Source organism: Tauraco erythrolophus, unplaced genomic scaffold (genome assembly GCF_009769465.1).
Source record: "Tauraco erythrolophus isolate bTauEry1 unplaced genomic scaffold, bTauEry1.pri scaffold_104_arrow_ctg1, whole genome shotgun sequence".
Classification (NCBI taxonomy): Eukaryota; Metazoa; Chordata; class Aves; order Musophagiformes; family Musophagidae; genus Tauraco; species Tauraco erythrolophus.
This window is the reverse complement of record NW_028238566.1, coordinates 21,507-32,512: the sequence shown is the minus strand read 5'-3', so window position 1 is coordinate 32,512 and position 11,006 is coordinate 21,507. Positions and strand designations below refer to the sequence as shown.

Here is an 11,006-nt window from a genome sequence, read left to right as displayed (position 1 = left end):
ACTGCTACCGAAGTAATGACAAAAAATTACAAACTAGACTTAGTTGTGAGCACGTAACTTTGAAAAGAGAAGCTAGGAGGATTGTTATTGAACAACATGTTGCGATTCGCAAAAGCTGCTGTTAGCCGGCAGAGCACATACTGGGCAGCCTTGTTGCACGCACTGGCCACGCGTGCGGCAACGCCGTGTCAGTACCTTTGTCATAGGCTCTGTTGAGGGTGAAAAGAGATGGCTCAGAGCGGAGCTGAGGGAGGCTGCAGAGCACACTGTGTGGATAAACAGGGGACGCCCTGAAGGTGCTGTGCCTGCCTCCCTTCTCCACAACGACCCTGCCGATTGACACCCTCCTGCTCAGCGGAATCTTGGGCATAGTGGAAATAGTAAAGCCCTCGGAAAGGGAAGTAGTATGCTAGAAACTGCTTTTGCAAGGCTGTACCAAAACAATTTGCTAGTAACTGGAATTGCCAGCCTCGTACACAGGGTTTTCTTCGTGCAAGAAAAGAAAGGGGGAATTTGTTGGAGTGTGGCTCTCTGAAGAGACTGCACGAAGAAAACCCTGTGTGAATAAAGACGGGAGCTGGGAAGTTAGGCCTCAGGGGCGGAATGCCCTTGAAGTAGAGGATAAGAAAACTATGCAGTATGATAAGGGAGTAGTGTTTGCTTAGAGCAGAGCTTCGCTAGGCGGGTGTTTTTTGAAATAGCCTGTTAAACACGACAAGCATATGTATCATCCAATAATGCTGTAGAAAAGGTGTGGTCTCAAGATGACTGACAAAAGTTGTCTATATAAGCAATAAGAACTGCGCAATAAACGAGATTCCTGCAGCTAACTCATATTGAGTCGTCTCTGGGGTCTTCAAATCCCGCTTCCGCACTTGGGGAAAAGGTAATTCCGGCAGGAGGAGATCGCGACCACCGACTCAGAGGGGAACGAGGATCTTAGCGCAAAAGCTAGCAGGGCTCATTGACAGGGCTTTAAACTAGATTCGAAGGGGGAGGGGGGTAATATCAAGAATGATAAAGATATGCTGGAAGCACCTGAAGAACAGAAGAAGGGAATTCCAGCCACTCCAGCCAGGCAGTCAGATTCATCTGGGGCCCAACTTAAATGCCTTTACGCTAATGCACACAGCATGGAGAATAAGCAAGAGGAGTTAGAAGTGTGTGCGCGCCTGTTGGGATATGATCTTATTGGCATCACGGAGATGTGGTGGGATGAATCCTATGACTGGAGTGTCAGAATGGAAGGGTATAGACTGTTTAGGAAGGATAGGCAGGGGAGAAGAGGAGGAGGGGTTGCCCTCTATGTCAAAGACCAGCTGGGTGCATGGAGCTGCACCTGGGGATGAATGAGGTCCCAACTGAGAGCTTATGGATTAGGATTAAAGGGAGAGCAGGGACAGGGGACATAGTAGTAGGGGTCTGCTACAGGCCAGCTGACCAGGAGGACCGGGTGGATGAGGCCCTCTACAGACAGATAGGAGCTGCCTCACGTTCACGAACCCTAGTCCTCATGGGGGACTTCAACCACCCTGATATCTGATGGAGGGACAACACAGCAGGGCATAGGCAATCCAGGAGGTTCCTAGAATGCATGGATGATAACTTCCTTCTCCAAGCGGTAGAGGAACCAACGAGGAGAGGTGCTTTGCTGGACCTTGTTCTCACCAACAAAGAAGGGCTGGTGGAGAACGTGACACTCAAGGACAGCCTTGGCTGCAGTGACCCTGAAATGGTGGAATTCAAGATTCTTAGGGAAGCAAGGAGGGTGCATAGCAGGCTCACTACCCTGGATTTCAGGAGAGCAGACTTCGGCCTCTTCAGGGATCTCCTCGCTAGAGTACAATGGGATGAAGCCCTGGAGGGAAGAGAGGCCCAAGAAATCTGGCTAATATTCAAGGATCACCTCCTCCAAGTTCAGGAGCAGTGCATCCCAACAAAGAGAAAGTCAGGTAGGAACACCAGGAGGCCTGCTTGGATGAACAAGGAGCTCCTGGACCAACTTGGACACAAAAAGAAGGCCAACAGAGGGTGGAAACAAGGACAGGTAGCCTGGGAAGAATACAGAGCAATTGTTCAAGCAACCAGAGATCAGGTTAGGAAAGCTAAAGCCCTGATAGAGTTAAATCTGGCCAGGGACATCAAGGGCAACAAGAAAAACTTCTATAGATATGTCAGTGATAAAAAGAGATCTAGGGAAAATGTAGGCCCTGTCTGGAAGGAAACGGGGGACCTGGCTACCCGGGATATGGAGAAGGCTGAGGTTCTCAATGACTTCTTTGCCTCCGTCTTCACTGGCAAGAGCTCCAGCTGCACAGCCCAAGTTACAGAAGGCAAAGGCAGGGACTGGGAGAATGAAGAACCACCCACTGTAGGAGAAGATCAGGTTCGAGACCATCTAAAGAACCTGAAGGTGGACAAGTACATGGGACCTGATGAGGTGCATCCGCGGGTCCTGAGGGAACTGGTAGATGAAGTTGCTAAGCCACTATCCATCATATTTCAGAAGTCGTGGCAATCTGGTGAAGTTCCCAATGACTGGAAAAGGGGAAACATAGCCCCCATGTTTAAAAAGGGAAAAAAAGAAGACCCAGGGAACTACAGGCCAGTCAGTGTCACCTCTGTGCCCGGCAAGATCATGGAGCAGATCCTCCTGGCGACTATGCTAAGGCACATAGAAAATAAGGAGGTGATTGGTGACAGCCAACATGGCTTCACTAAGGGCAAATCCTGCCTGACTAATTTGGTGGCCTTCTATGATGAGGTTACAGCATTGATAGATAAGGGAAGAGCAACTGACATCATCTACCTGGACTTATCCAAAGCATTTGATACTGTCCCACACGACATCCTTGTACAGGCTTGAGAGTAGCCCTGAGGAAAAGGACTTGGGAGTGCTGGTGGATGAGAAGCTCAACATGAGCCAGCAATGTGCGCTGGCAGCCCAGAAAGCCAACTGTATCCTGGGCTGCATCCAAAGAAGCGTGGCCAGCAGGTCAAGGGAGGTGATTCTGCCCCTCTACTCAGCTCTCGTGAAACCCCACCTGGAATACTGCGTTCAGCTCTGGAGTCCCCAGCACAAGAAGGACATGGAGCTTCTAGAGCGGGTCCAGAGGAGGGCCACGAAGATGATCCGAGGGCTGGAGCCCCTCTCTTATGAAGTCAGTCTGAGAGAGTTGGGGCTCTTCAGCCTGGATAAGAGAAGGCTCCGGGGTGATCTTATAGCAGCCTTCCAGTACTTAAAGGGCCTACAGGAAAGCTGGAGAGGGAATTTTTACAAGGGCATGTAGTGATGGTACAAGGGGAAATGGCTTTAAACTGAAAGAGGGGAGATTTAGATTAGATATAAGGAAGAATTTTTTCACTCAGAGGGTGGCGAGGCACTGGAACAGGTTGCCCAGAGAAGTTGTAGATGCCCCATCCCTGGAAGTGTTCAAGGCCAGTTTGGATGAGGCTTTGGGCAACCTGGTGTAGTGGAAGATTTCCTTGCCCATGGCAGGGGGGTTGGAACTAGATGATCTTTGAGGTCCCTTCCAACTCTAACCATTCTATGATTCTATGACTCACGGACCACCTACCCTAAATACACTCCAGGCTCAAAAGAAAGGGGCAGAGGAAGAGAACTGAGCATGCAAAATAATTTACATGTAAAGAAAGAGAAAATTAACCAGTTGTTTAAGAGAATAACAATGAATATGTAAACATGTTATGAATATGCATGACTGTAGTGTATAACTAAGTTTCTGTCCAGGGCCAGGTGTGCATGCTAGGAAGAGATATCCCCCATGCACCTGGTGCCGCAATAAAGTAATGCCACTTTATAACACTGCAAACTGTGTTAGAGAGTTTCTGTCCAGATGTTCGGTGACATCCAGTCCCATGCTTGCAGCCCAAGAGAGACAGAGACTGCCCTTCAGCCTGGGGCAGCTCTAGCACTTCTGAGGCTACATGGGCATGAAGGGGCAGCAGCAGGCTGAGCCCCAGGTGCAGAAAACATTGCAAGGTGCTTTGGAGGCTCCTGAACTTCTCCCTCCATAGTTTGGAAAGCCTCTGAACTTTCCTCTCTGGTGCATGCTGCTACCAAGAATTCATCTCATCCCTTTGAGGGATCCTTGTAATTGTGAGTTCAAATTGCAGGCAGTGGTGAGGCTGAGGTTGGCTGCTGCATTCATTAGCATCTCGCTTTTTATTGAGCATCACCTGCAGTGGTGGATAGGAGAAAGGTGAACCCTGGCAGGCCGAGGCCTGGGGGAAAGCCCGCGGTAGCCTCTTGGATTTCAGAAGCCCTGCATCCACACAGCCCGTAGATTGCTATAGCTATTTCTTTTAATACACCCGAGTGCCTCTTTCCTGAAGGACCATGCTGGAATGAAGCAGTGATCGACCGCCCGGGGGGCGAGAAGCCTGCACGTCTCCCTCTGCAGTGCAAATCACCATCGACCAGCTGCAGCCTCCCTTCCTTGCCTCTGATAGGGGCTTTGCACCTCCCGCCCTCCTCCCTGGGAGCCGCTTGCCCCCCTTCCCGCCCTCTCGGCTCCATCACCTCTCCTCCCGGCCCGGGGAGCTCTGTCTCCGCAGCAACAGTGGCCCCTAGCCATGACAACAGGGAGGGGTGCGGCGGAAGTGGTGCGTGGCTCTTTCCGGCCGGCGGCAAGATGGCGGCGGGGATGGTGGAGATTCGGTGGCTGCAGTGGCGATTGGAGGACTTGGAGCAGCGTGTCGGCGAAGGGACCTGCGGGCCGTGCAAGGTGTCGGGAGGTGCCGCAGCGCTCAGGGGACGGCTCTGGTCCCTCGGGGGTCCAGCCCGGAGCGAGGTGCCTCGGCCCGACCAGATCTGATGGGCCCGTCCTCTTCCTTTGTGCCTCTGCAGGTGGCGGACGAGCTGGTGAAGGTGCAGGTGGTGCTGAGCAATATCGCCGGCAAGAGGGAGAGGATCAAAATCCTGTTTAAGAAAAGTGAGCGGCCTCGGGGAGGGGACCCGGGGGGAGGAGGTGGGGAAGCTTGAAAACCCCTGTGGTTTGCTCCTCTAAACAAAAATCCTTTCCATGCTCCCTGTGTGAGCCCCTTTGATTTTGAGTTCTTGTTTTGCGTGTTTGGCAGAAAAGTAAGCAAGTGGGGTGTCTTTCTGCTTGTGCTTCTTCTACTCAGCTGTTGGGGGTGGAAAATGGGCTACTGCAACCTGTTATCTGTTTTATGTCTGCCTATATCGGCACAGCGATTTGCTCTGCCTGAAATGCAGCCCTCAAGGGTTGCTGGAGCATGAGCTCCTGACATGGTCTCTTGCATGTTTGGGCTTCTTGGGCATGCTAGAGTAGTTCTCCCCTGTGTGTGTGGTGGGAGCAATAAGGATCACATGCAGCTACTGGTGGATGGATCTTGGGAGTCGACTCTCAACTGAAGGATATCGGGAGTGGATATCGGAGTGGTGCTTTGTCCTGCAAAGCTGTCTTTTGGCCAAATTTTGCTGTCTGGTATCACAGAAGGAACAGGCTGTGTAGGGAGGGTTGTTGTGGTCTAAAGCTGAGGTGGCTGTTTGGTATAAATGTGTAAACTGTATTTGTAGATAGTCCTCCATCCTTAAAATTATTTCCTGGTTTGGTTTCAAGGGCAAGAAGAAGCAGATTTCACTTGCCTCTAATATTGTTAGCCAAATAAAAAACAAGTGTTGCAGATGTCTGTAACAAAGCAGTTACTTGGCTTGAGCCATTTGTAAGTTCTTGGCCACAGTGTTCTAAAGTCACCTGTTTTTGAGTGCTGTAGAAATTCATGAATCTGAACAAAAGTGACTCTAAATGGGTAGTATTTACAAAGTAACCTGATGTATAGCATGGGGAGGAATTGCACCTGTAAAGGCGATAACATCTCTCCTACTAGTTGTCTCCAAACCTATTTTTCACTCTAGTTGAAGATGTAATAAAATACCTCGACTCTCAGTACATTGATAGGATGGCTGTTCCAGATGCCATGAAGTTGCAGTTCATCTTGGCAGGTATGGCATGAAATGAGAGGAGACAGAGTTGCTTGCTGTGGGATTTTTTTTTTTTTATCACTGCAAAAGTTGTCTTTTACATAAGCTGGATTGGGATGGATTTCTTTTCTTTAGTTGTAAAGATATAGCAAGGCACTCTCTTTAGACCTTTCGAAGAGATGGTTTGTACGAGGATGTCTGTCACCCCTAGTGCTCCCTTGTGCATGTCCATGCTGTGGTTTTATCAGTTCTGATCTTTCTAGTATTGATCAGCTTAACCTTGAATTAATAAAAGTTTGAAAAGAAAAACTGAACAGTTTTCCTCACCTCATTTCTAATGCTCTCTAGGCTGTGACAAAAATTGAAGACCTTTGGATGTATATTAAACACCTTATAGCCTTATCCTCTTTTGCTCTAAAGAATTTGGTTCAGCCTTGTATTGATATAGTCTGTGAATGAAACTTGGAGATTCTCCTGCCTTAAGTTGGCGTGAATGGGAATCCAGTGGTGAACAACACGCAAGTCTAAATAAAATCATAAAAAAAAGCCCCTTTCTGTATAGTGAGATCAACTGGAAAAGGGAAGCTGAAATACAAGTGTCAGTCTTAGCTCTTTGATCATCAGTTTGGAGCAGAACAATCCACCCTTGGGGTGTGGGCTAGGGTCGACCTGTTTAAGAGCACTTGTCCCTCGGAGACTTTAGAGTCTGCAGTTTGAGGTTTTTGTGACTTTGCTCTAGCTTTGGCTACGAGATGCTTTATATTTGTCAAGCCGTGTGTTAGATGTGAATGGCTTAGGAAACCGATTTGTACCCATTAATCCAAAGTTACCTTGCCAGTCTTTGTGAAAAGCTAAAGCAGCATCTTGTATTTACTGATGTTCCTTCTTGTTCCTTCCCATTCAGAGAAGCAGGTTATTCCTTCCCAAGCAGCCCTTCTGGAGCAGGTGAAGAACCTCCAGCCCATCTTGGAAAGTGCCAGTATCCAAAGTATGCATGTTCTTCTGCAAGTTTAAGCTGCAAATGCCACCTCCCAAGCTGCTGCCTATCCTGTTGGGGATTTTTTTCTTCTTGAGCCTCAGACATGAGGAGAGTACAGCTAAGCACACAACCTGGTGTGAGTAACTCAGTGGTATGTCTGCTCCTCCCTCATGCTGCTCTAACGTCCCATGCCTGACCTCTGTTAGAAGTGTGCAACATCATGTAGAACACTGATGAGTGCCGTAGCTGTTGCCCAGCTGGTGGGGTGGAAATGTGGCTCCTGCACCAAAGGCCAAGGATGTGATAGAGTAGGTTAGGAAGCAGGTTAGAGACCTGTGGCTTGGCAAAGAGAGTGAGCACTGTGTATGGTCACCAGGCTGTGGAGCCACTCCTGCCTACTGCTTATGAGTTGTTTTATGTCCAGAACATTCCTGCAGATGTGTAGGCAGAGATGCCTTTTTAATTGCTTGCCATAATGTTCATCCAAGTAGTTTACTCTGATATAGCTCTCGAGTAGCCCTCAGTGCAGGTATCCCCTAACTCATGCCATTCAGAAGCAGTTAGCAAATAAACTTGCTATTTACTGTACAGTGTAGCTAGTTGTTTTGGTTTTTTTTTTATGGTATAAAAGGCGTGTTTGTGGCATGTGGCACTTGCATTCAGTGAGTGGAGTTTGCTGTGATGTGCTCGTGGAGAAAGAATGGTCTTTGTTTTACATCATGTAGGATTAGTTACCAAAATAAACAAAATGGATTTCTCTTCTGTGCTTTCAGCGGTTCCTGACCATGCAGCCAAACTACAGCAACTCTATCAAATCCACATACAGCAGCAGGTAACATGAATATTCTTGATAGTCTTGACTAGCAGGGAGAAGAAACCACTTATTAGTGGCTATACTGGCACCCCTGTATTTGCAATTGTTTGAATTGCTCGTTTATAGCAGGTTTTTTTTTTCCATCTTGTCCAGGATATTCATGCTGCAGTTTTAAAGAGGTTTAAGCAATTTAGGGGGGAAAACTAGCCAGGATTTCTGAAAACTGACTGAGTTGGAAAAGTGTTTTGCCTACCATAAGCCTGCTCAAAACAGAGCTTTGAGTGACACTTAATAAGCAGTGATGGGTTTAACCAGCTGGTGTTCCCCCTCTCACAGAGACACTGAGGTAAAGTGTTGCACTCCTCCAGTGTCCCAGTCTCTGGAAGGCTGTTGATACTGTCACCCGGTCTCTTCACCCTTTCCTTCCCCATTTGAACATACCTGGGCAGCACTTAATGGCACCTTTCAGCATTTTGCTGTGAGTTTCCATTCTGGGGCAAGCAAAGTATGGGTGCTGAAGAGAGGCAGACAGTAGTGCAAAGCCCATGACTTTGGTGCTTCATGAGCTTGGGTGTTTCTCTGAAACCTTTCTCTTGACTGTTGAAACCCTTCTAGCTGCAGTGAATGGCCACAGTCAGGGTCTGAGCTCTGATCTCACTACTGGACTTGGATGAATTTCCCCCTATGCTGTCAGGGGCTGGGAGGACAGATATCCTTCAGCTTATTTATCTCTCACTCATTGAGGCTCCCCTCTTCACAGGAACAGCGTCAAGATCTCACCAACAGTGTCAAGACACTCCTTGAAGACTACAACAAAATGGTATCCTTTGAGCCTTGGGCCTGACAACTGAACTGCCCGCCTGTCTCCTGGGCTGCCTCGCCCCATCAGATATTGTTGGAAGCAGGCGATTTCCAGCCTTGGGTTTAATGGCCAGTGCCCTTTCTGGTGTGGTGATGTCTGTGTCCCTGTCATACTCCTCTTGGGAGCAGAGATGAGGGCCAGAACTGCCTGTCTCTCTGAGATGGGAAGGGCAGGGTGCCACCTGTGAGCCAGAGCTTCTGTGCTGGATCTGCTCATAGCGCAGCTTGGCACAAAGGAGCAGCACAACCTGTGTGCTGGTGCAGAGCTTATGCTGGCCAGCTGGACGTTGGCATCTCTGTCAGGTGACTGCTGGTCTCTGTGACCTGCCTGAGCCAAACAGCGGCTAATCCTGGCTGTGTTAGGATCTCAGTTCTGAGACACATCCTAAAACCGCAGTGGGTAGGGAGCTCTGCTCTTTTCTGTAGAAAGCCCTTTGAAATGCGGTGCTATTCAGTGTTCAGAAGTGCTTCCTGGACTCCCATCGGTGCTTGGCACTCTGCAGTGTTTCAAGGCCTGGATGATTTGAGTCTGTGCAGGCTTTCTACAGCCTGGTGCCCCAGGTCTTTCTCTCCCAAGGAACCAGGATTGTAACAATGCCATTGGGCTGCCAGGGCAGTCTCAGGCTGTGCTCTGACCTTGGTTTCTTCCCTAACTTCCCAGCTCCCGTCTTTATTCACACAGGGTTTTCTTCGTGCAGTCTCTTCAGAGAGCCACACTCCAACAAATTCCCCCTTTCTTTTCTTGCATGAATAAAACCCTGTGTACGAGGCTGGCAATTCCAGTTACTAGCATATTGTTTTGGTACAGCCTTGCAAAAGCAGTTTCTAGCATACTACTTCCCTTTCCGAGGGCTTTACTATTTCCACTATGCCCAAGATTCCGCTGAGCAGGAGGGTGTCAATCGGCAGGGTCGTTGTGGAGAAGGGAGGCAGGCACAGCACCTTCAGGGCGTCCCCTGTTTATCCACACAGTGTGCTCTGCAGCCTCCCTCAGCTCCGCTCTGAGCCATCTCTTTTCACCCTCAACAGAGCCTATGACAAAGGTACTGACACGGCGTTGCCGCACGCGTGGCCAGTGCGTGCAACAAGGCTGCCCAGTATGTGCTCTGCCGGCTAACAGCGGCTTTTGTGAATCGCAACATGTTGTTCAATAACAATCCTCCTAGCTTCTCTTTTCAAAGTTATGTGCTCACAACTAAGTCCAGTTAGTAATTCTTTGTCATTAATTTGGTACCAGTTAATTCTTTTCTTTCTAGTAGCTACGGGTGGAACCCATACACCTTCCGATCGGAGAAAACACACAAAGCATATATACAAGCAACTTTCACACACGTAATATATCAAACAATAAGAAAACATAAAAACAGTTTACATATCAACATGCAATTTTCTATTACAATTCTTTTGAGCCATTTTCCTCATTCTGCGTCTCTGTCATCGCTTTACGTTTCTTGCTGGTAACCAGTATGGACCTGTGGGAAAGAGAACACAAGCAGACCCTCTTCCCCATGTAAGCAGAGGCACAGGGCCATCCCATGAGTTGAGCCCAGTTTCTTATAATATACTGTTGTTTTTTCGTACAAAAATGGCACTGGGTTTAAAATTATGATCCACAGCCGTAGTATGTTGCCTAGAAGCAGGCGAATTAAGAAAATTTAAAACATATGTAGCTTTGTCTGAGGATTCTTGTGGGGAAATATACGGAAGGCTCCCCCTTTTTGGTTTTTCCTTTTTATTTTTTTCTTTTTTTTTTCTTTTTTTTTTTTTTCTCAGAATCAATTACCTTTGGGAGTACAAACAATCCGAATTTGTGGTGGATGATCATCCCAGCTAGTGCACATAATCCTCGTGATATAAAACCAAGGACACCAGTAGGAATTAAATGCACCAACGTGTCAGTGATTACTGTTGACCAAAACATTTAGCTGCCAATATCTCTGCTTTATAGTGTTCCCAGCCCACATTCTGACACGCCTTTACTAAATCTGCAATCGTTTTTGCCCGATTTCTGATAAGATCAAGAGCTCGTTGGCAGTCTGTGTTAACATTTTCAATGGCTAACTGGAATATCAACACATCCGCATTAGCTGGATTTTCTGTTTATTTCTGAACTGCCATTTGTAGCTGATCAAAGAAATGCTCATAAGGTTCCTGTGCTCCCTGCCAAATGGAAGCAGAGGAAGCCTCCCCTGTCCCAAAAGTCAGGGACACGTCTTAATGCTCTCTTAGCCAATTCAGTCAGTTGTTGGAAAGCCACTTGCTGTAACCCTGCCTGTGCCTGATTTTGACATGTGTGACATTTTATTCATCCTAAAATATTTCTCTCTCGATTTAAGAAATTTAACACCTATAACACTTTAGCTATTGTTTCATTGGGAGATTTC

The 11,006-nt window shown here is 47.9% G+C and overlaps 1 protein-coding gene across 1 annotated transcript; it reads left to right on the top strand.

Moving 5' to 3' along the window:
* Positions 1–4,625: 4,625 nt before the first annotated feature.
* On the top strand, positions 4,626–8,581 carry LOC147526096 (dynactin subunit 3-like; the record flags this gene model as incomplete). The annotated part of the gene is made up of 6 exons (XM_086630499.1): positions 4,626–4,748; positions 4,871–4,955; positions 5,903–5,989; positions 6,873–6,956; positions 7,721–7,779; positions 8,522–8,581. Coding segments are annotated over exons 1-6 (468 nt in total), but the record flags the coding sequence as incomplete, so codon positions are not given.
* Positions 8,582–11,006: the final 2,425 nt, after the last annotated feature.